At 42.2% G+C, this 27206-nt stretch overlaps 1 protein-coding gene across 1 annotated transcript in view; it reads left to right on the plus strand.

The window, feature by feature from the left end:
• Positions 1 to 27206, plus strand: part of LOC124711381 (UDP-glycosyltransferase UGT5-like) — a 75584-nt gene that overhangs the window by 20862 nt on the left and 27516 nt on the right. The window contains exon 2 of the mRNA XM_047241433.1: positions 25731 to 25980. Coding sequence (XP_047097389.1) covers positions 25731 to 25980 — 250 coding nt within the window. The remainder of the gene's footprint in view (positions 1 to 25730; positions 25981 to 27206) is intronic.

Raw genomic sequence — 27206 nt, forward strand, 5'->3', positions numbered from 1 at the left:
AACTGTCGAAGCTGCGTTGGTAAAGTACCGGAACTTCAAGCGCTGATAGAAAGCACCAAAGCTGAAATCGTTATAGGTACAGAAAGCTGGATGAAGCCAGAGATAAATTCTGCCGACATTTTTACAAAGGCACAGACGGTGTTTAGAAAGTTGCATGCAACCGGTGGTGTCGTGTATGTCGCTGTTAGTAGTAGTGGTGAAATAGAAGTGGATAGTTCCTGTGAATTATTATGGGTGGAGTTTATACTCAACAACCGAGCTAGGTTAATAATTGGCTCGTTTTACCGGCCTCCCGACTCAGCAGCATTATTGGCAGAACAACTGAGAGAAAATCTGGAATACATTTCACATAAATTTTCTCAGCATGTTATAGTGTTAGGTGGAGATTTCATTTTACCAGATATAGACTGGGACACTCAGATGTTTAGGACGGATGGTAGGGACAGAGCATCAAGTGACATTTCACAGAGTGCACTATCCGAAAATTACCTCGAGCAATTAAACAGGGAACCGACTCGTGGAGATAACATCTTGGACCTACCGATAACAAACAATCCCGAACTTTTCGACTCTGTAAGCGCAGAACAGGGTATCAGTGATCATAAGGCCGTTGCAGCATCCCTGAATATGGAAGTAAATAGGAATATAAAGAAAGGGAGGAAGGTTTATCTGTTTAGCTAGAGTAATAGGAGGCAGATTTCATACTACTTAACAGATCAAAACGAAAATTTCTGTTCCGACACTGACATTGTTGAGTGTTTATGGAAAAAGTTCAAGGCAATCGTAAAATGCGTTTTAGACAGGTATGCGCCGATTAAAACTGTGAGGGACGGGAAAAACCCAACCGTGGTTCGACAACAAAGCTAGGAAACTACTGCGAAAGCAAAGAGAGCTTCACTGTCAATTAAACCCCGCCAAAACCTATCAGACAAACAGAAGCTAAACGATGTCAAAGCTAGCGTAAGGAGGACTATGCGTGAAGCGTTCAGTGAATTAGAAAGTAAAATTCTATGTACCGGCTTGACAGAAAATCCTAGGAAGTTCTGGTCTTACCTTAAATCAGTAAGTGGATCGAAACAGCATATCCAGACACTCTGGGATGATAATGGCATGGAAACAGAGGATGACACGCGTAAAGCTGAAATACTAAACACCTTTTTCTAAAGCAGTTTCACAGAGGAAGACCGCACTGCAGTTCCTTCTCTAAATCCTCGCACGAACGAAAAAGTGGCCAACATCGAAATAAGTGTCCAAGGAATAGAAAAGCAACTGAAATCATACAACAGAGGAAAGTCCACTGGACCTGACGGGATACCAATTCGATTCTACACAGAGTACGCGAAAGAGCTTGCCCCTCTTCTAAAAGCCGTCTAACGCAAGTCTCCAGAGGAACGGAAGGTTCCAAACGATTGGAAAAGAGCACAGGTAGTTCCAGTTTTCAAGAAGGGTCGTCGAGCAGATGCGCAAAACTATAGGCCTATATCTCTGACATCGATCTGTTGTAGAATTTTAGAACATGTTTTTTGCTCGCGTATCATGTAATTTCTGGAAACCCAGAATCTACTCTGTAGGAATCAACATGGATTCCGGAAACAGCGATCGTGTGAGACCCAGCTCGCTTTATTTGTTCATGATACCCAGAAAATATTAGATACAAGCTCCCAGGTAGATGCCATTTTGCTTGACTTCCGGAAGGCGTTCGATACGGTTCCGCACTGTCGCCTGATAAACAAAGTATGAGCCTACGGAATATCAGACCAGCTGTGTGGCTGGATTGAAGAGTTTTTAGCAAACAGAACACAGCATGTTGTGCTCAATGGAGAGACGTCTACAGACGTTAAAGTAATATCTGGCGTGCCACAGGGGAGTGTTATGGGACCATTGCTTTTCACAATAAATATAAATAACCTTGTAGACAGTGTCGGAAGTTCCATGCGGCTTTTCGCGGATGATGCTGTAGTATACAGAGAATTTGCATCATTAGAAAATTGCAGCGAAATGCAGGAAGATCTGCAGCGGATAGGCACTTGGTGCAGGGAGTGGCAACTGACCCTTAACATAGACAAATGTAATGTATTGCGAATACATAGAAAGAAGGATCCTTTATTGCATGAGTATATGATAGCGGAACAAACACTGGTAGTAGTTACTTCTATAAAACATCTGGGAGTATGCGTACGGAACGATTTGAAGTGGAATGATCATATAAAATTAATTGTTGGTAAGGCAGGTGCCAGGTTGAGATTCATTGGGAGATTCCTTAGAAAATGTAGTCCATCATCAAGGAAGTGGCTTACAAAACACTCGTTCGACCTATACTTGAGTATTGTTCATCAGTGTGGGATCCGTACCAGTTCGGGTTAACAGAGGAGATAGAGAAGATCTAAAGAAGAGCGGTGCGTTTCGTCACAGGGTTATTTGGTAAGCGTGATAGCGTTACGGAGATGTTTAGCAAACTCAAGTGGCAGACTCTGCAAGAGAGGCACTCTGCATCGCGACGGATCTTGCTCTCCAGGATTCGAGAGAGTGCGTTTCTGGATGAGGTATCGAATATATTGCTTCCCCCTACTTATACCTCCCGAGGAGATCACGAATGTAAAATTAGAGAGATTCGAGCGTGCACGGAGGCTTTCCGGCAGTCGTTCTTCCCGCGACTGGGGCCAGGGTGGCCGAGCGGTTCTAGGCGCCACAGTCTGGAACGCTACGGTCGCAGGTTCGAATCCTGCCTCGGGCATGGATGTGTGTGATGTCCTTAGGTTAGTTAGGTTTAAGTAGTTCTAAGTTCTAGGGGACTGATGACCTCAGAAGTTAAGTCCCATAGTGCTCAGAGCCATACGCACCTGGAACAGGAAAGGGAGGTAATGACAGTGGCACGTAAAGTGCCCTCCGCCACACACCGTTGGGTGGCTTGCGGAGTATAAATGTAGATGTAGATGTAGATGGCAGCCGACGTATACCGGGCATTCGCCGTACCTACACCCTGCCATCGAATCGCCACATTGTGTACCGTGATTCGTCACTCTGCACAACGTTTTTCCAATGTTCAATCGTCCAATGTTTACGCTCCTTAAATCAAGCTAGGCGTTTGGCATTTACCGGCCTGATGTGTGGCTTATGAGCAGCCACTCGATCATGAAACCCATATTTTCTCACCTCCCGCCTAACTGCCGTAGTACTTGCAGTGGATCCTGAAGCAGTTTGGAATTCCTGTGTGATGGTCTGGATAGATGTCTGCCTGTTACAAATTACGACCCTCTTCAACTGCCGGCGTTCTCTGTCAGTCAACAGACGAGGTTGGCCTGTCCGCTTTTGTGCTGTACGTGTCCCTTCACGTTTCCACTTCACTATCATATCGGGAACACTGGACCTAGGGTACAGACGTAGGACACAAGTGACACCCAATCACCTGACCACGTTCGAAGTCTGTGAGTTCCGCAGAGCACCCTATTCTGCTCTCTCACGATGTCTAATGACTGCTGAGGTCGCTGATATGGAGTACCTGGCAGTAGGTGGCAGCTCAATGCACCGTTTTTGGGAGTGTCCGGATACTTTTGATCACATAGATTGCCTACAGATAACCGCCCGGAGTGAAGTACAGTGGAATGAGGACGTATTACAAATTGCAGAGGTGGCGTCTCTGATTAGTGATCAAAACGTTCTCGATCCCGAGTTCCAACCTCGCCACCGCTTAAATTCTGAATAAAAATCATCAGCATTGGCGGCCGAAGACTTCCGGCATAAGAATTGATCCAAATTCTACCAACGCCCTTATCGAAGTGGTCTGAGGAGCGGTTGGAGGTTCAGGGCACCCTCTTGACGGAGGGGGGGAGTTTAAAAGGAGAAGAATAAGCAATGATAATTGGCATGAGAATGCAAAAGGCAATGGAAACCACTGTGTTAAAGACACGTAATGTATATCCACAGGACATGTGGCCTATGATTGAAAAAGTGTCACGATGATCTCTCCATTGTCAAAAGATTCCAGTATAGTCCTCCATTCGGACCTCTGGGAGGGGACTGCCAAAGTGTAGGTGACCACGAGAAAAAGATTGAATAACGAATGAAAGGATAACTTGTTACGAGTCGGGGCGTGGCTTGTCAGATGTATGAATTGTTAGGGAAGCTAGAAAATCTGACAAGGGAAATGGTAAGGCTCAATCTAGACATAGTAGAGGTCAGTGAAATGAAATGGAAAGAAGACAGGGATTTCTGGTCAGATGAGTATCGGCTAATATCAAAAGCAGCAGAAAATGGTATAATGGGGTAGGAGTCGTTATGAATAGGAAGGTAGGGCTGAGACTGAGTTACACAGTTCTCTGATAGGGTTGTTCTCCTCAGAATCGAAGGCAAACTACTAGCGACAACGATAGTTCTCAGGTATACATGCCGACGTCACAAGCCGAATATGAAGAGATAGGGAAAGTATATGTGAAGATTAAACGTGTAATTCATTACGTAAAGGGATATGAAAATCTATTAATCATGGCGACTGGAATGCGGCTGTAGTGGAAGGAGTGGAAGAAAGGGATACGGGAGCATGTGAACTTGGAACTAGAAATGAGAGAAGAGAAAGACTAATCGAGTTCTGCAATAAATTTCAACTAGTCATAGGGAGCACTCTGTCAGTAATCACAAGTGGAGGAGGATACTTGGAAAAGGGCGGGTGATAAGGAAGATTTCAATTAGATTACATCATGGTAAGACAGATTCCGAAATCAGATACTGGATTGTAAGGAGCAGATATAGACTCAGATCACAATTTATTAGTGATGAAGAGTAGGCTGAAGTTGAGGAGACTAGTCAGGATGAATCAAAATGCAAAGAAGTGGAATAGGGAAATAGTAAGGAATGAAGAGATACGCATGAAGTTCTCTAAGGCTAAAGATGCTGTGATAAGGAATAACTCAGTAATCACTTCAGTTGAAGAGGAATGGACATCTCTAAAAAGGGCAGTCACAGAAATTGGAAAGAAAATATAGGCACAAACAAGGTGGCTGCGATGAAACCATGCGTAACAGAAGAAATACTTCAAATGGTCGATGAAAGAAGGAAGTAAAAAAATATTCAGGAAAATTCAGCAATACAGAAATACAAGTCGCGTAGGAATGAAATAAACAGGCAGTGAAGGGAAGCTAAGACGGAAGCTAAGTGCGGGTAAGCTACTAAAAACAGCATAGTGAACGCATTATTGTGGCCAAGATGGGCACGAAGCCCACGCCTACCACAGTAGTACAAGTTTATATGCCAACTAGCTCCGCAAGATGACGAAGAGATTGATGAAATGTATGATGAGATAAAAGAAATCATTCAGATAGTGAAGGGAGACGAAAATTTAATAGTCATGCGTGACTGGAATTCGATAGCAGGAAAGGGAAGAGAAGGAAACGTAGTAGGTGAATATGGAATGGGGGTAAGAAATGAAAGAGGAAGCCGCCTAGTAAAATTTTGCACAGAGCATAACTTAATCGTAATAATCACGGTTCAAGAATCATGAAAGAAGGTTGTATACATGGAAGAGGCCTAGTGATACTAGAAGGTTTCAGATAGATTATATAATGGTAAGACAGAGATTTAGGAACCAGTGTTTAAATTGTAAGACATTTCCAGGGGCAGATGTGGACTCTAACCGCAATCTATTGGTTATGCACTATAGCTTAAAACTGAAGAAACTGCATATAGCTGGCAATTTAAGGAGATGGGACCTGGATAAAGTGACAGAACTAGAGGTTGTAGAGAGTTTCAGGGAGAGCAATAGGGAACGATTGACAGGAATCCTCATTCCTGATACAGTAGAAGAGGAATAGGTGGCTTTGAGGGATGAAATAGTGAAGGCAGCAGAGGATCAAGTAGGTAGTAAGACGAGAGCTAGTAGAAATCCTTGGGTAACAGAAGAAATATTGAATTTAATTTATGAGAGGAGAAAATATACAAATGCCGTAAATGAAGCAGCAAAAAGGAATACAAACGTCTCAAAAATGAGATCGACAGGAAGTGCAAACTGACCAAGTAAGGATGGCTAGAGGACAATTGTAAGGATGTAGAGGCATATATCACTAGAGGTAAGATGGATACTGCCTACAGGAAAATTAAAGAGACCTTTGGAGAGAAGAGAAAGACATGTATGAATATCAAGAGCTCAGATAGGAACCAAGTTCTAAGCAAAGAAGAGAAAGTAGAAAAGTGGAAGGAGTATATAGAAGGTCTATACAAGGCCGATGTGCTTGAGGACAATGCTATGGAAATGGAAGAGGATGTAGATGAAGATGAAATGGGAGATGTGATACCGCTTGAAGAGTCTGACAGAACACTGGAAGACCTAAGTCGAAACAAGGATACGGGAGTAGACAACGTTCCATTAGAACTACTGACAGCCTTGGGAGAGCCAGCCCTGACAAAACTCTACGATATGGTGAGCAAGATGTATGAGACAAACAAAATACCCTCAGACGTCAAGAAGAATATAAAAATTCCAATCCCAAAGAAAGCAGGTGTTGACAGATGTGAAAAATACCGAACTATCAGTTTAGTAAGTCACAGCTGCAAAATACTAACACGAATTCTTTACAGACGAATGGAAAAAACTGGTAGAAGCCGACCACGGGGAAGATCAGTTTGGATTCCGTAGAAATTTTGGAACACGTGAGGCAATACTGACCCTACGACTTATCTTAGAAGACAGATTAAGGAAAGGCAAACCTACATTTCTAGCATTTGTAGACTTAGAGAAAGCTTTTGACAATGTTGACTGGAATACTCTCTTTCAAATTCTGAAGGTGGCAGGGATAAAAATACAGAGAGCGAAAGGCTATTTACAATTTGTACGGAAACCAGATGGCAGTTATAAGAGTCGAGGGGCATGAAAGGGAAGCAGTGGTTGGGAAGGGAGTGAGACAGGGTTGTAGCCTCTCCCCGATGTTATTCAATCTGTATATTGAGCAAGCAGTAAAGGAAACAAAAGAAAAATTCGAAGTAGGAATTAAAATCCATGAAGAAGAAATAATAACTTTGAGGTTCGCCGATGACATTGTAATTCTGTCAGAGACAGCAAAGGACGTGGAAGAACAGTTGAACGGAATGGACAGTGTCTTGAAAGGAGGAATTAAGATGAACATCAACAAAAGCAAAACGAGGATAAAGGAATGTAGTCGAATTAAGTCGGGTGATGCTGCGGGAATTATATTAAGAAATGAGACATTTAAAGTAATAGATGGGTTTTTCTATTTGGGGAGCATAATAACTGATGATGCTCGAAGTAGAGAGGATGTAAAATGTAGACTGGCAATGGCAAGGAAAGCGTTTCTGAGGAAGAGAAATTTGTTAACATCGAGTATAGATTTAAGTGTCAGGAAGTCGTTTCTGAAAGTATTTGTATGGAGTGTAACCATGTATGGAAGTGAAACATGGACGATAAATAGTTTGGACAAGAAGAGAATAGGAGTTTTCGAAATGTGGTGCTACAGAAGTAAGCTGAAGATTAGATGGGTAAATCACATAACTAAAGAGGAGTTATTGAGTAGAATTGGGGAGAAGAGAAATTTGTGGCACTACTTGATTGGAAGAAGGGATCGGTTGGTAGGACTTGTCCTGAGGCATCAAGGGATCACCAATTTAGTATTGGAGGGTAGACCAAGAGATGAATACACTAAGCAGATTCAGAAGGTTGTAGGTTTCAGTAGGTACTGGGAGATGAAGAAGCTTGCGCAGGATAGAGTAGCATGGAGAGCTGCATCAAATCAATCTCTCGACTGAAGACCACAACAATAACAACAATGCTCGATCACTACAATGTTTCAAAATCCTGGGCTTGTAATTTAGTGAATTATTCCTATTTTCTTTCTCGAATATTGGTGTGGCTTGTGCAACTTTCCAGTCTTTGGGTACGGCTCTCTCGTCGAGCGACTGGTTGTATATGAATGAAGTATGGAGCTATTCAGTCAGGACACTCTGAAAAGAACCTAACTGGTATACAGTCTGGACCGGCAGATTTGCTTTATTAAATGATTTATGTTGCTTCACTACTCCGAGGATATCTACTTCTAAGTTACTCATGTTGGCAGCTGTTCTTGATTCGAATTCTGGAATATTTACTTCATATTCTTTGGTGAAGGAATTTCGGAAGACTGTCTTTAGCAACTCTGCTTTAGCAGCAGTGTCATCGATAGTATTTCCGTTGCTATCGCCAGAGAAGGCATTGATTGTGTCTTGCCCATAGCATACTTTACGTACGACTAGAATCTCTTTTGATTTTTATTCAGGTTTCGAAACAAAGTTTCGTTGGAAACTATTATAAGAATGTCGCATTGAAGACCGATGCTAAATTTCGAGCCTGTGTAAAAGATCACCAGTCTTGAAGATTTTGCGTTCGTTTAAATTTGGCATGCTTTTTCCATTGTTTCTGAAACAGTGTTCTGACCCGTTTTGTGTAGCAAGGGCGATCAACTCCATCGTTTGTTAGTTTATTTGGTATAAATTTCTCAATGTCTGATGTGATAGAAGAAGAAACAGGAGTCGCTATAGAAGAGATAGGGAATTCAGCGTTGGTATCATAATTTGAAAGAGTTTGGAAGACTTAAGACCTAATAAGGAAGATCACATTCCATTAGAATTTCTAAAATCATTGGGGGAAGTGGCAAAAAAAAAAAAACAAAAAAAAACAAAAAAAAAACGATTATTCACGTTGGTGTGTAGATTGTATGAACCTTGCGATATACTATCTGACTTTTGGAAAAATACCATTCACAGATTTCCCAAGACTCCCAAAGCTGACACGTGCGAGAATTACCACAGAAACAGCCCATGGGTCCAAGCTGCTGATAATATGCAGAAGAATGGAAAAGGAAGTTGAGGATACAGACGGTCGGTCTGGGTTTAGGACAGGTAAAGAGAGAGGCAGTTCTGATGTTGCGGCTGATAATCGAAGCAAGACTAAAGAAAAATCAAGAAACTTTGATAGGATTTGTTGACCTGGAAAACGCGTTAGGCAATGTCAAATTGTGCAAGAAGTTCGAAATTCTGAGGAAAATGGGGGGAAGCTATAGGGAGAGATGGATAATATACAACATGCCCAAGAGCCAACAGGGAATAATAACAGTGGAAGACCAAGAACGAAGTGCTAGGATTAAAAAGGATGTAACACAGGGATGTTTTGTTTCGCCCCCTCTGTACATCGAAGAACCAATGACCGAAATAAAAGAAAGGATCAAGAGTGGAATTAAAATCAAGGTGAAAGGATATCAATGATAAGATTTGACGTCCTCAGTAAAATTAAGAAGAATTACAGGATATGCTGAATGGAATGAACAATGTGATGAGTGCAGAATATGAACATTGTAAATCGAAGAAGTAGCAGAAATGAGAGCAACGAGGAACTTAAAATCAGGACTGGTGCTCACGAATGAAGTTAAGGAATTCTATTACTTAGGCAGCAAAATAACCAGTGACGGACGGAGTAAGGAGGACATCAAAAGCAGACTAGCACTGCCAGAAACGACTTTCCTGGGCAAGAGAAGTCTACTAATACGAAACACAGGCCTTAATTTGAAGAAGAAATTTCTGAGAATGTACGTGTGGAGAGCAGCATTGTATGGTAGTGAAGCATGGTCCGTGGGAAAACTGGAACAGAAGAGAATCGAAACATCTGATATGTGGTGCTACAGACGAATGTTGAAAATGAGGTGTACTGATAAGGTAAGGAATGAGGAGATTCTGTGCAGAATCGGACAAGACAGAAGTATATAGAAAACACTGACAAGAAGAAGGGACTTAATGACAGAACATTTGTTACGACATCAGGGAATAACTTCCATGGTACTTGAGGAAACTCTAGAGGGTAAAAGCTGCAGAGGAAGATAGAGATTGGAACACATCAAGCGCCGGCCGGAGTGCCCGAGCGGTTAAAGGCGCTACAGTCTGGAACCGCACGACCGCTATGGTCGCAGGTTCGAATCCTGCCTCGGGCATGGATGTGTGTAATGTCCTTAGGTTAGTTAGGTTTAAGTAGTTCTAAGTTCTAGGGGACTTATGACCACAGCAGTTGAGTGCCATAGTGCTCAGAGCCATTTTTGAACACATCAAGCAAACGATTTAAGACATAGGTTGCAAATGCTACTCTGAGATGAAGAGGTTGGCACAGTAGAGGAACTCATGGTGGGCCGCATCAAACCAGTCAGAAGCCTGATGGCTCAAAAAAAAGGGGGGGAAAGCAGATGCCAGGATCAGATTTAGTGGAAGAATTTTAAAGGAATGTAGCTCGTCTACGAAAGATGTGGCGTTCAGAACATTTATTCGACTTGTTCTTGTGTATTCTCCATCAGTCTGGAAGCCTTATAAGGTTTGATTATTGGGAGAGAGAGAGAGAGAGAGAGAGAGAGAGAGAGAGAGAGAGAGAGAAAGAGAAAGAGACAAGGAGAGCACGTCGAACGAACAGCGGCGCGTTTTGTCACTAATAGTTTAGTAAGTGCGAGAACGTTACGAATATGCTCAACAATCTGTGCTGAGAAGTTGTGTATCATGGAAAGGTTCACCGTTATAGCTATGAGGTCATACGTGGGGCTTTTCAGAGCAATCTTCTTCCGTTGTAGAATTTATTTTATTCTATATTCTTCATAATTAGACTCTAAGACGAAAAAAAAAGAAAACCATGCACCACGAAGGAATTATCCAAATGGGATGGAAATCGGTAGATATGCGGTACATGTAAGAGGGCGAGTCAAATTAAAACCTTAAATTTGTAATAACAAATCGAAATTTCGCGCCGTTATCCTGTAAGGTGGTAAGCGTGCTACAAACAGCGTACAAGATGGCCAGTAGGTGGCAGCATAGTGCAGATCCACACATACCGTCGCAGTATCAGTATAAAGATGGCCGCCTCACATGCGACTTGCACCAGGGAAGAACAGCGTTCTGTTATTCGATTTTTGCGTAGTGAAGGTGTGAAACCTATTGAAATTCGTCGACGAATGAAGGTCCAGTACGGTGATCCATGTTTGTCACAGCAGCAAGTCTACGAATGGAGTAGGAAGTTCGCAAATGGTGTGACTTCAGTGGAAGATGCTCCTCGTCCAGGTCAGGCACAACGAGTTGTGACTCCACAGAACATTGCAGCAGTTGAAGCCATAGTGAAGGAAAACCGCCGAGTGACACTGAATGACATTGCAGCATGTTTACAGATTAGTCATGGGTCAGCACACCACATTGTGCATGATGTGTTCCAGTTTCACAAAGTGTCTGCAAGATGGGTGCCACGGCAGCTGACTCCTGAAATGAGAGAACGACATGTGGATGTTTGTGAAGGACTTCTTCGGCGCTTTGATCAAGACGGTGATGGCTTCCTTGCAAGAATCGTTATTGGGGACGAAGCCTGAGTTCACTTCCACCAACCGGAAACGAAGAGAGCGAGCAAGGAATGGCGCCATTCCTCATTACGAAAACCAAACAGGTTCCGAACAGAACTATCAGCAGGGAAGGCTATGCTGACTCTCTTCTGGGACGAAGAAGGCGTCATTTTGGAACATTATATGCCTAGAGGGAACGCTGTCACCAGTGCATCATACACAGATCTCCTAAAAAATCATCTGCGGCCTGCAATCAAATCAAAGCGACGTGGATTGCTGTCAGCAGGTGTCCTTTTGCAACATGACAATGCAACGCCCCACACTGCCCGTACAACAGTTGCAACAATCACAGACCTGCATTTTGAGTGTCTTCCTCGTCCACCATACTCACCAGACGTTGCCCCAAGTGATTTACATATGTTTGGACCACTCAAAGACGCAATGGGAGGAAAGAGGGTCCGTTCTGATGAAGAGGTACGCCACGCGGTGCATGAGTGGTTGCGCCGACTACCAAAAGACTTTTTTTTCTAAAGGAATTTATGCACTTTGTAAGCGCTGGAGGACTTTCATTGAGCGTGGGGGAGATTATGTTGAAAAAAGTGATACAGCTTTGTACCACTTCCGCACAGTAAATAATATTTAAAAAAATATTTAAGGTTTTCATTTGACTCACCCTCGTATAAAAAGAAACAAATAATTACAATTTCGGAAAAACTCTGTGATTTATTTAAGAGAAAGAGTTCCACAAATATAGAAAGTCAGTGATGCATTGGTTCACCTCTGGCCGTTATACAAGAAGTTGCTCGGCTTTTATTGATAGAGTTGTTGAATGTCCTCCCATGGCATATCGTGCTAAATTCTGTCCGAATGGCTCGTTAGATCGTTAAAATGCAGAGCTGGTTGGTGGACCCCGACCATAATGCTCTAAACTTTCCAAATTAGGGAGAGATCTGGCGACCTTGCTGGCCAAGGTAGGTTTTGGCAAGCATAAAGGCAAACAGACTAAATTCTTGGAGCGGGAATTATCTTGATGGGCAGTATGGCCAGGATTGCTTGCGTGAATGGCAACGAAATGGGGTGTAGAGTATTATCGATGTACCGCTGCTGTAAGGGCGCTGTGGGCGGAAACCAAAGGGTTCATGGTATAAAAAGAAATGGCAACCCAGACCATCATTCCGGCTGTCGTGCCGTATGACGGACGACAATCAGGTTCGTGCCCCACAACAGGCCAGGGCGTGTCTACACGCGTCTTCAGCTTGGAATCTGACTTACTGAAGTAGAATTTGCTTCATTGATGAGTCCCGCTTCGACCTGAGTCCTGATCACCATCGGAGACGTGTCTGGAGATGTGCCGGATATGGTTTGGCTACCAACCTGATTGTCTCCCGGCATACAGGCCGACAACCAGGAGTGATGGTCTGGGGTGTCACTTCATTTCATAGCAGGACCTCTTTGGTTGTCATCTGTAATACAACTACAGCACAGCGGTACGTAGACAATATTCTACGCCCCGTTTTCTTACCTTTCGTGGCAAGCCATCCTGGGCTTATATTTAAGCAAGATAATGCCCTCCCGCACGTGGTATAAGTTGTCTTCTTACTTTCCCAACCCAACCGCGGCCAGAAAGATGGCCGAATCTTTCCCCAGTTGAGCACGTGTAACACTTTCATGCCGATGTGCTCTTTGACGATTTATTGTTGTATAAATAGTTGCTTTTATCTTTATGTAAATTTATATGTACACGATGTATGAATTAATTTGTTTATTTTGCTGTATAATCAGTTATGTATATTATGTAAATATCGCTGAGGGAATGTTAGGGAAACATTAGGTTTTGTCAACGAATAAGTATCGGAGTAGCGGCATCTCTGGACGCGAGAGGATGTTACGTCAGAGCGCGCGCTACACAGAGAGAGAACTCTGGTATGAGAGACTTGGAGAAGTGCGGACGCATGGATGGCGTGCACTGTACTGGAGGAGTGATTGTTTAGCGGCACGTGGCAAGTGATGAGCGTGGGCGGTGGAAATATTGGCTGCAGCAACATCAAGGACCCGTCACGCCAGTATCATTGCCAATAACTCCCGTGCTCGCTAATTGTCATGGAAAGGAGCCAGCACCAGTATCATCGTAAGCAACTGCGTTACGGCGAGAATGGACTGAAGTAAGATTGCTGCATCACAGCTTATTGTCACTAGTTTTTTAACGGCGTTACTCAGCTTTGTGGTGTTTTGTGAGTGAATAATTACCATAGATTAATCAAAACTATTTACCCGCGGTTCTCCTAAAATCATACACCAAGTAGGTGTCCTATTGTTACAATAATCCGAGTACTGTTTATGAAAAATGAAAATTGCAGTGCCAGTTAATTTTGCTTATGAACTAAATGATTCAGTTAGATTAAAGATTTGAACTTAGAGCATTCAGTAATTTCAGTCTCACTAACTTTAAATTTGAACTTTAATCTGAGGCGATCTAATTGTTGCAAATAGTAAATCAACTAATCAAATTAAAATGATTCCTGGCAGTATGAACAAAAGCACTAACTAGAATTAATGAGTGAGTGCAAATATCAATGATTATGTAATTTGTTGTTAGTAAAGTTCTGGTTCACATTTTGACTTACAGTCGTACTAAAGTATAATAATTACTTTTCGATACAGTAATCATCAATTTCTACTTCCCTGTTCAGAAGTCAATAGAGTTTCTTTTAATTATTTTTTGCCATTTTCCAAAATTCATATGAAAATAATAGACGTTATTGTGAGGTAGCGCCATTATCACTTACAACAGTAAGTAACCATTAATCCAAGTGTTATCTTGAATGTTTTCCAAATTTCAGCTCTATTAGTTAATAATATTACGAGTGCAAACTAATTTCTTTCTCTCTTTATTACGCAAAGGTTTGAATTGTTTTTGCTAACGTGCGTGCAGCCCTCTGTTGCCGCGCGTGTTCGAGTAATTCTTGACATTGACTGTTCGGCTCATTAATTCACCTACCGAACAGAAATTTAGCCCAATTGGGCTGGCGACCGTATTTCTTTTAGCTATAGTTATTTCAGTAACCCTTGTTATTCTGTTCCGATCCACGTAGTACCCCTTCTCGCTGGCACAGTACGTGAATGATAGCACAAACTTTTCGAACAACCATACTAAATTTTACAGTAATTAAGTAGGCGAAATAAGTTGTCCTAGAAGGCATCTTGTTATTAACCTCCCCCTCATTTATCGACTTTATATTGAATCTTCGGAACGATAGCCTTTTCAAAATTTTATTCCAATTGCTTAGGCACATGCTTACACGGTCATATATTTCTAACATTGTCGATAGAAGGGAAGGGGGACGTTACACACGTTTGAGCATTATGGGCAGGCCCTGTAACCAACTCGGGATTTTGACAATGTAACGAGCCAATTGGACAGAAGTTTGCTCTATAACAATCAGGAGATCATACAACAACTCTGTCAGTCAGTGACAAGCCGAAAAACTGGTTGCTTAAGGATCAAGGGTAGACCAACACGTTATTGACTTGTTCAGATTGTGAAGCTCTTTCTTTTGGATAAATCTTCCAGTTTTTCTGAAAATATAATCATCTGTTTGTCTGTACATGCACATCACGTGGACCGATTTCCGTCCAGTTCGAATAATTCCTTAGCCGTGAGTCGTTCTTTTTTGAATTAGAATATACATCTTCCATTGTATCTTTGCTAAATAATTGCTGTTTGACTCAGTGTCAACACGCTCTTCATTCTTCAAGGTGCAGAATTTGTTTTTTAGTTATTAAATACGTTCTATAAACGTCTGTGAATTTCAGGCAGCTGATTTGGTTTCAGTCCAGCTTTGTAATCATCTTTACTCTGCGTCTTATTAATTCATGCTAACTTGACTCACTACGACTATGAGATCATACAAATTTTTTATAGCTTGATAAGATATTTCATTGTATAAAATCAAATGGGCCGATGGACGTCATTTATAGTCTCCATCAAGTCGATTTACCATTTTTCTTCTGAAAGAATATTTTAAATTTGAACTGGCTGTTTTCAGCAAATTCTTTTAATGTGCAGCCCTGACGTTTCTGTCACCCCAGCCTGCGTTCCCAACTGGAAATTAATTTTTGGTTTTGTACAAAGTTTCCTTTAAGATCGCTTATACCATACTGTAGTTGAATCTATTGTCCTTTATTAGTTTCTATAATTCTTTGTGTGGGACTTCTACGTCCTAATCTGAATGTGAGCTCGTTTCTGTAAAGTTCCGAACGATTTCTACGGAATATCTTTTGTTTACCTGTCTGTGCTTCTATAAAATATATTTTATTATTTTAAGTGAATAAATTTACAATGTAGGCTACAACTGAATTTCCTCCCTGCTCTGTTCCTCTGTAGTAAAGCATTTGCCGTTATTTTGTACTCTTTTTGATCTACAATTTTTCTTGGCATTTCTGATAGACCTGCTATATGTTATGCTATTTTCAGTTCCTTCCGATACAACTAACTTATCTTTTTAGCCTAAAGTCTGCAAGTTATTGCTCGTAAATAAAAATTATTTGAAGCATTTGGATTTATAGGAATTCATCGAATAGCAGGGTGTGAGCCTAGAAGCAGCTGGGTATTCTATATTGTCCAAAGTTGTTTCAGTACACTACCCCGAATGATCTTACACCTGGGCTAGAATATCTACGTGACAGCAACACGAACATATCGATAGGACCACCCCCACGCTGTAGTAGGCCGCCAATGCCTGAAGAGTTTGGCGAGACATGTAAACAGCGCTAAACCTCCAATCTCGGCAGTGCTATGCTCACAGCACTCTCAGCGCCGGTCTGAGTGCTTCTGAGTCTTGAGGTGAAAGTATCAACATGACCAGATCGCATACAGATCTCACCAGCCCAGTTCTCAAGTCAGCCGCCAGTCGGTCTTTTTATCACTTGTGAAGTCTCCCTCTCTCTCTCTCTCTCTCTCTCTCTCTCTCTCTCTCTCTCTCTCTCTCTCTCTTGATTCTGGCAGCCAGTCTTTCAGTCGCACGTCCTTAAAACCAATTTTTAACATGGCAGAATCTTACAATTTTCTTCCTGGGTGCCGGTTCTCTTCACACGTTTGCTACTCTGTAATTGCCCACATTCTCATCTTTTGGTTTGTTGTGGGTTGCTAGGAGAAAGTACGGCCTGTCGAAACATTTATCGTGTTGTGTATACGCATCACTGCCGCAGAAAAGTGATGCAACCACAGTATTACCACCAAAACCGAAGTGTTGAAATTTGCCTGTCACGGTTGGAATTAATTTAGTGCTCAATCTCAGAGTCACTCCATTATAGCGGCGAAGCTCTGAGGAGTACCTGGAGGAATTGTAGGATGCTGGCAAGAGAAGTAACTCATCTGTCTCGTGGTACGATTTCACATGTTAAAATTGGTTGTGAAGCTACCCTGAGAAGCTATTTCGCTATGGGTAGCTCTAAAATGCGGCTTCGGATTCTCAGGCCCAAGACGTTGTGCCGCGATTGGTGCAGTAATTAAAGACTTCCTGCTTATCTATTACGTAAGCGGTATCAGCTGCCGCAGTTCTGCTGGAATTTTCTTGCTAAATCGGTAGGTCACGAAACACTACGCAATGTGCCACACTTTTCCGGCCAGATAATTCACGATAAGATAACAGTCTTGGCGCGTCAGCTGCGCCGCTGTCGGTGCAAACATACAAGCTGCGAACCTCACATTTTCCATAAGCAGTGACCAGCGAAGTACGTTCAATGAATTCTGATTGCTAAAATAATCAGGCACCGATGCGTCATGGTGTACAGTACTGCCCCAGTATTGCGACAGGATCTGCTACCCAATATTCTATAAAGTAAGAGCAGCCGTATGAACATCAATAGCTTGAATATTACTAGCTCAGATGGCAAACCAATACTATGCAAAGAAGGGAAAGCCGAAAAATGGAAGGGACACACAGAAAGGTCGTACAAGGCAAATCAGTTTGTAGACATAATTATAGAAGGTGGACTTCTCTTACTGCAAGTAACAGAGCAGTTTTTTGCGATCCGGCCCATTGTGGAGGGGCGGCTCTTTCCAGCCAATATCCCAGTGGGCTGCGAGAGAGGCAGAGAGAACCAAATTGGGAACACTTCTTAGTGTTCACACGGTTTCGACGTTCGCCTGATAACCAACGGAAACCTCCCAAAACCTGTGATCTGAACTGAGGTACTGGAACTATCTTAATTTACTTTTGGGACAATGTTATCCACTGTGAATGGAAATTCACTACCCTTAATCTGAAAATGATCACAGACCTCTTCTTGTCTACAGCGATGAAAACATTATCCATCATCCCATACAAAAGTTAAAGTTCTATGTGTAGTATATTATCTATATATCCATATCCATACAAATTATAGAAATGTATGTAGGTATGTGTGAACGTATGTTTACAAGTTCCACATCTCCTCCTAAACCAGGGGACCAGTTTCAATCAAAAGTGGTACACTTATCATTTACTGTCTGGAAAAAAATCACAGTGAGTGTGAGAACCATCCACCAATCAAAGGGGTGGGGGTGAAAAAGCACTGTAGACGAAGATGTGAAAATACCCACACCTTAGTCATTCAGCACTTGAGAACGAGAGCACTTTCAGACGTGCAGCAAATTTTACGCATAATTTCAAACTTTTACGAAACTTTTTCTCGCTGATGACACCCACAAAATGAAGGAAAGAAAACATTTATTGCTTATTACATTTTTGCAGTTCATGTAATAAAACTGACATATGAAGCTGCTGCTAACTGTATTCATGGCAAATTTTACAGACAGTATTCATACATAACGCTGAATTTACCAGAAAATTTATATCGTTATATGACACTTAGGTCAGGGAACTCTTTCTTTCGCTTACGCCATAGTCCCGCAGCGATCGCAGGGTCGGCGTGGTTACAACGGATTTGGCAGTGGGGATGGCCGGATGCCCTTCCTGCCGTCACCCCTTAACTCCCCCCCCCCCCCCCCCCCCACCCCAGGACGGAATCAGTGTACCTCCAACTGCCTGCGTCTAGTGTAAATCGTGAAATAGAGCGGACGTGCTTCAAATGTCTGTGATGCGTCGATGCGTGCAACTGAGGCGGAACGTGGGGACCAGCCCGGTATTCACCTAGCGGGATGTGGTAAACCGCCTAAAAACCACATCCAAGCTGGCCGGCACACCGGCCCTCGTCGTTAATCCGCTGGGCGGATTCGATCTGGGACCAGCGCGCCTACCCGAGTCCAGGAAGCAGCGCGTTAGTGCGCTCGGCTACCCTGGCGGGTTTAGTTCAGGGTATATGATGTCATAAACAACTACCGCATCTTGTAAGACGTATAAATTTATTACTTCTTTGTTACTGACTCTGTTCACAACTACTATTTTCCGCAGACAGTAACCGCATTTGCCGCTGAATGTACCGACAAGAATATATCTTTGTACGACACATAGTTCAGGAGATGTGAAGTCAAATACTCAAGGAGCGAGAAAAAGTACCACATCATGCATCTCGTTTCAATTTATTACTTCTTTCCTGCTAGCTCTGTTCGTAAGACTCTTGGAGACAGTATCCACATATGCCGCTGAATGTGCCTACAAAATTATATATAACACATAGACGAGGACATACGACGTCATAAACTCTGAGATGCGTGAAGAACTTCCAAATCATGCATGACGTTTAAATTTATTATTTCTGTACCACTAGCTCTGTTCACAGCATACTTAGGGACAGTAGTCACATATTCCACTGAATGTACCTGGAAAATTCTGTAGTGTGGCATATATTTCTGGAGATAAGACGACATGAACATCGAGCTGCGTGAAAATGAAACTGCAGAGCGAAAATCCCTAGACATACAAGTGGAAAAAGTATACGAATACGCGTTAAATGCGTTACATGAAATGAAATGTATTTGGCATGTGAATATGGGAGCAAAGCCATGGGAAAAAATGTCGTCCTAAACTGCAGGAACGATTTAATTCAAATTTGGTACAAACATGGAAAGAAATACTTTGGTGATAATAACCAACAGCCCCCTCTTGGGGTGAGACTGCTAAAGTGGACCGAGAAGAGGAGGGGAAGAGATCGACAGACGAGAGGGGGAAGGAGGAGACAGACAGAAATAGGGGGGAAGAGGAGGAGGAGGACGAGGAGGACGAGGACAAAGATAGGGTAGGAGGAAATGGACTGAGAGAGGGTAGATGAGGAGATGCACACAGAAAGATAAAGTGATGCACGGTAAGAGGGGGAGAAGGAGATGGACAAAGAGAAGGGAGAGGAGACGTTGGACAGAAATTGGGGGAGGAGGAGACTGCCAGAGAGAGGGGTTGGAAGAGATGGAATCAGAGAGGGGAAGAGAAGATGCACAGAGGGGGAAGAAGGAGATGGACCGAGGGGGGAGAAGCAGGTTGACAGAGGGAGGGGGAGGAGGAGGAGGAGGAGGAGGAGGAGGAGGAGGAGGAGGAGAAAGACAGTGAGAGGGCAGGAGGAAATGTGCAGATAGTTGGGGAATGGAGGATGTGGACAGAGAGACGCGGTGATGAAGATGGACAGAGAAAGGGGGAAGAAGGAGATGGACTAATAGAAGATTGGAATAAATATATACCCATGCAATGCTGGGTATTCACCTGGTATTTATATACAGGGTGATGTTTTCCACCGTGTACAAATTATAGGGATTGATCGATGAGAGGCTACAGAACAAGAAAGGTCTAATGAAATTACGTCGCCGGCCGTGGTGGCCGAGCGGTTATAGGCGCTTCAGTCTGGAACCGCGCGACCACTACGGTCGCAGGTTCGAATCCTGCCTCGGGCATGGATGTGTGTGATGTCTTTAGGTTAGGTTTAAGTAGTTCGAAGTTCTAGGGGACTGATGACCTCAGCTGTTAAGTCCCATAGTGGTCAGAGCCATTTTTGAAATTACGTCCGGAAATGCGTGGTCTCCATTCTAGAGACCATTTATTGCTACAGAGACTGCGACCTAATACGCACTGTACCATACAGCCACAGTTACAGTGTCCATGTGCATGGAAACCATTTTCAACACACAACGTAATTTTGGTGCATGGTACAGAGCGCATTAGACCGCAGTATCTTAAACAATATACTGTGGTGAGCTAGTGCTCTGTCAGATTCTTCTCGCAGTATTGTATACCGTATCTCATCTTTATCTACCTTTTCTTCCCATTTCTATAAAACGTACACCTCAGCTGTGTAGAACGGGAAGATAAAGAAGATGGATCTTTCAGATACGACACTGCGATATTAATTTTAGTAATTTGACGGAGAACTGACAGACTTAATTCGAAACAGTGCCCCTATTGTAGACGACATTCCCTCTGACAACCCTGGGCTCATTTCAGATGCGGCAGAAATCCACCATCTGATGTGCAAGATATATGAGAGGGCCGAAGCACTGTGAGACTTCAAAAAGAATGTAATAAATACTCTTCAAAAAAAGGATGGTGCTGACAGAAGAGAATACTACTGAATTATGTGTCAAATAAGTTAAGAATGCCAAATTATAAAAATTTTACACTACTGGCCATTAAAATTGCTACACCAAGAAGAAATGCAAATGATAAACAGGTATTCATTGGACAAATATATTATACTAGAACTGACATGTGATTACATTTTCACGCAATTTGGGTGCATAGATCTTGAAAAATCAGTACCCAGAACAACCACCACTGGCCGTAATAACGGCCTTGATACGCCTGGGCATTGAGTCAAACACAGCTGGGATGGCGTGTACAGGTACAGCTGCCCATGAAGCTTCAACACGATACCACAGTTCATCAAGACTAGTGACTGGTCTATTGCGACGAGCCAGTTGCTCGGCCACCATTGACCAGATGTTTTCAATTGGTGAGAGATCTGTAGAATGGGCTGGCCAGGGCAGCACTCGAACATTTTATGTATCCAGGACGGCCCGTACAGGACCTGCAACACGCGGTCGTGCATTATCCTGCTGGAATGTAGGGTTTCGCAGGGCTCGAATGAAGGGTAGAGCCACGGGTCGTAACACATCCGAAATGTAACGTCCACTGTTCAAAGTGCCATCAATGCGAACAAGAGGTGACCGAGACGTGTAACCAATGGCACCCCATACCATCACGCCGGGTGATACGCCACTATGGCGATGACGAATACAGGCTTACAATGTGCGTTCACCGCGATGTTGCCAAACACGGATGCGACCATCATGTTGCTGTAAACAGAACCTGGATTCATCGAAAAAAAAAAAAAAGTTTTGCCATTCGTGCACCCAGGTTCGTCGTTGAGTACACCATCGCAGGCACTCCTGTCTGTGATGCAGCGTCAAGGGTAACCACAGCCATGGTCTCCGAGCTGATAGTCCATGCTGCTGCAAACGCCGTCTAACTGTTCGTGCAGATGGTTGTTGTCTTGCAAACGTCCCCATCTGTTGACTCAGGGATCGAGATGTGGCTGCACGATGCCTGTCGTCTCGACTGCTAGTGATACGAAGGCGTTGGGATCCAGTACGGCGTTCCATATTACCCTCCTGAACCTGCCGATTCCATATTCTGCTAACAGTCATTGGATCTCGACCAACGCGAGCAGCAATGTCGCGATACGATAAACCGCAATCGCGATAGGCTAGAATCCGACCTTTATCAAAGTCGGAAACGTGATGGTACGCATTTATCCCCCTTACACGACGCATCACAACAACGTTTCACCAGGCAACGCCGGTGAACTGCTGTTTGTGTATGAGAAATCGGTTGGAAACTTTCCTCATGTCAGCACGTTGTAGGTGTCGCCACCGGCGCCAACCTTGTGTGAATGCTCTGGAAAGCTAATCATTTGCATATCACAGCATCTTCTTCCTGCCGGTTAAATTTCGCGTCTGTAGCACGTCATCTTCGTGGTGTAGTAATTTTAATGGCCAGTAGGGTATGTAAAGAAGAATCGAAGTATGTTAGGAGACCTTGAGGACGATCTCTCAGGGTTACAAAGAAGTATGGGACCACGTGGGTCAGTACTAATCCTAAAGATTTATGTCACCACGAACAACCAAAACGTTTCCATTTCAGGATGTTGCTGCAGCGTATATGACGACCAGCGCGATCTGATGCGGGTACATAAGCACCGACTTGTAGGCAAGGCGTTAATGTGTCACTTGATTGAAAACTTTTTGATCACCCTTTACGGAAGATAGATTGAAGGAAGACATACACACACCAATAGCATTGTTAGGTGTGGAGAAAGTTTGTGACAATGTTAACTGGAATACACCCTTTGAAATTCTGCGGTGTCTTCAGAAGATGGTTTTTTAGAAGATTAACAAACAATAAAGGGCGAAAAAATTAATAGTGATTAATAATGCGGAAATAGTTGCCGGTAGTGGGAGGTGGATTTCATAGAAATGCAAAGAAAAGTCTGTGCTCATTTTGGGAATCTAGGTTCAGTCTGTCACAGGCTAGGACAGATGAAAGTAAAGTCGTATGGCCGAATAGTTGGAAGATACTGCGGGGAGTTCCAAGCGCCTAATTGGAAACGTTTTTCCTACCCTTCGCGCTGCAGGTACACTTCTTTCGCAAGTGTGACCGTTGAATGTAGATGACAGTAATGTGTGTGTCGAGTGTAGTGTCATGTTCGTGTTGGATACGAGAAGAGAAGGGAGAGGATGGATCCCGGTGCCGGCACATAACGTACTCCTCCCGAACTGTTTCAAGAGGGCCTCCGAGGCTAACGTCTTTTCCGACGGACGGATCACCATCTAGTAAATCCAGGACAATGGCGCGATGGTTGGTGATTAGGGACCTCTCCTGCTCCCTTCTACCGTAAAGGAAAAGGGAAAATTGTCAATTGCACGTGGCGTCCGTGATCGGTTATCCATCCAACTGCGGCCACGCCCGCAGGTGCTTAATTTCGGCTATCTGATGGCAACCTGCATATCCACCCCGGCACAGCAGGTGACTCCAGTAATTTTAACCAACATGTTATGGAGTAAAACGATCTCCCCTTGATGATCAACTAGGGAAGACAATCAAGATGGCATAATATGACATTCATTAAAGTGGCCATTTTCGACACGTTTTTCTAATTGAATAGAGTTGACTCCAAGACAGATGACCAAGCTGAAGAGAACGAAATTTCAAGGCTGGTTTACGTGGAGGAACCCAGGGGAGAAAAAGCTGAGGGGTAAATCTGCTGATTTGTAAGAATTGTGGTGGCAGTCCTACCATCAAAATTACCTTGCACAGCGCCAGTAACGAGGCCAGATGAATATGAAATCGTTGTTAAAGTACAATAAAGCGTCATAAATCTAGGGGTTACGGTGGGAAAGGAAACGCAAAAGAATAATGTCAGAACAGTTACATTTTTCGTTGGCAAGAGGTTTTTCATCAAACAGTTCGTCCTACTAATGTTGACTGTAGAAAATTAAGCTTTGATACAAACTACTGCATAATACAGTGGTCTCCTAGTAAAAAAGAAATGCTACTCCCGTAAACTGTGTGATTATTAATTGTAATGTCGTTTGTTTCTTTTCATTTCTATGAAAATCACCTTGCCTTTCTGCAGATTCTTTTCGAATTAGTGATTCACAATTCTTACCTCATTTTGGGATCATGTGGTAATTCAGCAACTTGATAAATACTCTATCTGACGAAGTTCTAATTCTATCAGACAACGAAGAAACATGTGGTCTCACTATCAGTCTGTGATAACGATGTATTTGTCACTGAGTCCTCTGATATTGGATGATCTTAATCTTTCACATCTCGTCTAGAGGAAATAACTCTAATCTGTGTTAAGCTCCTCAAGTAATGGAACAGTATCAATACGGTGGTTTTTTTAAACCACGTACTATGGCAGAGTATGATTGTTTTCAGTGGAAGGAGTAAGGAAATTTTGGGCTGTGTGAGTGTTTACGTATTGTTCCATGTGTATAAAACAGAGGTTTAACGACCTGCTCTATATGTGCAGCGTATGGAAGAGAGCGTATAGTCAGGGCCGTAGGTAATAAGTGCAGGGGTACTTGGAAAGTATTCTGAAATTAATAATATTTTGTAATGTCGTTTGTGGTATTCTGTGAAGTGAAATCTGAGTTTTTGATCTCGAGAACCCTGTGCTAACTTGGGGAGGACCGAAAAACCTCGTCCTTTTCGGTCTTCTTTTCATATTTAACTTGTAAGTTATAAATCACGCGTTTTTACTGAATTGAATAGCATTAAATTTCCTGCTCATATCACTGGTCAAAAATATTTTTGACCCACTGTTTACCGACGTACGATGGTTCAAAAATGCAATAAATTTCTCTAGTTACCTAGAATAAAAGCAGAACGCAGGTTTTTGCCTTGTAACCTTTTTTTTTCAGATAAGTATTTCTGCAGCTGTTCGATGTGGATGTTCGCTGGTGACTTCTTATTTGAGTGGCATTACGACACGTTTTTCTTAAGCTTTCTGCTGTTAGATATTTCTCGTGGTGATACTGAGCTTATATGCTACCTTCAGTAGCGTTAGAGCAGTGTTTCATATGCGAAGAAAGTTTTGACAGAACGTGAAGTGGCTGTAGTTAAAAAGAGAGGAGTGGCTATTTTTCCTCCAGTGTTCAGCGCAAAAAGCCTGAACATCAACGGTTGCTTGTAGGAAAAAAATTACAACAAGGAACTTATTTTCGCCTCATTACGTTGTGAACGTTACACTGTTACAACTGCTCCCAACCCAACCCGCTCAGGTAAGCCATCGTTATCATTTGATCTCAACAACAAAATCTTATAATGCGAGGAATAGGATACTGAAGAGTTCAGACGAAAACAGACCAAGTTACCCCAGTCAGGTAAGGCGCAATCCCGCGGTTAGAGTAACGCTCCCAGAGGTAGCAAGCACGATTCTGTTATACGTAATACTGCGAGGCGATTTAATTGCAGTTTCCCTTGTTTTTTTAGCTCAGACGCTAACCACATTTACAACCTGTGTAAAAAAGAATTTCCATTCATATACCCGTCAAAACGATATGGTATGAACAGTAATCGTGATTCCATCCCAGACAGCATTGCAACATGAGGCGGATTTCTTTAAAACTCTTGCACATAACGTGGGTTTTCCTGGACAGGAAAATCACATTTCTATTGTGTGAAAGGCGATATATCGCATGTTCAGCAGAAAATTAGGAAATTGCGCCAACAGAGCACAGCAGGCTCCAGTTGATTGTTCAATGTTGTTGTGAGAGTATACATTTGTGATCTTCGGTCTAAATCCTGTAATTTTCATGTGTTTTCTTCAGCTTCAAACCAAAGATACCAGTAAAACAATTATTTAGTTCCCCAATTGTACGAACTCGGTATGAGTACGAGGACTTATAGGATATCCTGCACATGTTTAGTACTGAGAAAATGAAATGCCCATGTTTTGTTGCAGATGAAAGGCTGTTGGCATTTGACTTTGGTGGTGTCCACGGTGTGTACCTTATTTGCTGGCCATGTGGACACAGCAAACGTGTTGGCTCTTTTCCCCTTGCCAGCCAGGAGCCACTGGTTTTCACTCAAACCGCTCATTACTGGACTGTCGCAACGAGGCCACAACATCACATTGCTGATTAATGAAATGGAGAAAGATATACCTGAGAACTGGGATGTCATAAGAATTCCAGTGATTTTTCCGGATTTCGGTAAGTAATTTTCTGTAGTTTCTTGTGTCTCAAGGTTTTCAGCACTATTATATCAAAGATTTTTTGCAACCCAATGATATAAACAGAATGTACAATGTTTTTGATGCATTTAGCTGTCCTCTCTACATACCATGTTTCAGATAATGTCTTAGAAAAGACTTATTGGTATCACTGTTAGTCATTAGAGAGTCTGAAAATCAGTTTTTTGGCGTTTACAATTTATAAGTTCTCATAATTTTTCCCAGCGTTTCGGAGAAGCAGGATGGAAAATGTATGCTTTCTACATAGTGTGAAAATGTGGCATTCTACTTATATAGAATAAGTTAATAGTAGAAGTCAGAATCAACAAAGTGTAATTCAGGATTTCTCCAAAATATTGCATTTCTGTTGCTTTCAAAGTGACTCATAAATATGCGTCATAAATAAGAATAGTAACATCGACAATATGGAGGTAACATACATGACGCTTCTTATTTAATGCTAAATATAAGTGAGAAAAACATATAAGGAGCTTTTCTAAAACTCTTTCGGCTGGTTCATTTTTCCTGTTTTCTTTTCTACTGCCTTTTACCATCTTACGTGTTTTATTTGATAACTTCATAAAATCTGATATTTCTTGATTTTCTCTTTATACTAACACAGTTTCTTGCTTCATTAAACCAATGTCCTCCAGATTATTGAGTACGTTCGAGGCCTCTTAAATTTTAGTATTTAATGTACATTTCTTTTCTTTCTGTCTATTATGAATGTTTCTTTGGACATACCCATTTTTCTTAACATTATCTGTAACGTTCCTTATGTATTTTATACTTTTGTGATATTTCCAAATGTCTTCGTTTAGCTGTTGTTCTGTGAAATAGTATCTTGTGCATGATTTTTTTTATGATTTTTTCGTTTATATTTACCAATTCAAGATTTAGTGTTTATGCTACACATGTAGAATTTGGTCAAATTGATGCTATAATTAATATTGTTGAAGTTGTGATGTTTCTGGAAAAGTATTCATAATTTTTATGTTTATTTATTTTCTCATATATGTTTCCCACATCAGACAAAGCTACTTGGTAATTCAGTGAGTCTTTATATAACTGCCATGTGCTCATAAAAGCTTTAGGAAACATATAAACCTAAAAATAAAGGAATGTCAAAGATAATGTTGACCACAGTATATAGTGCTAAAAACAAAAAGTTCTAAATTATTATGAGAAATTACTGTATAGAATGAC

This window comes from Schistocerca piceifrons, chromosome 8 (genome assembly GCF_021461385.2).
Source record: "Schistocerca piceifrons isolate TAMUIC-IGC-003096 chromosome 8, iqSchPice1.1, whole genome shotgun sequence".
Taxonomy (NCBI): domain Eukaryota; kingdom Metazoa; phylum Arthropoda; class Insecta; order Orthoptera; family Acrididae; genus Schistocerca; species Schistocerca piceifrons.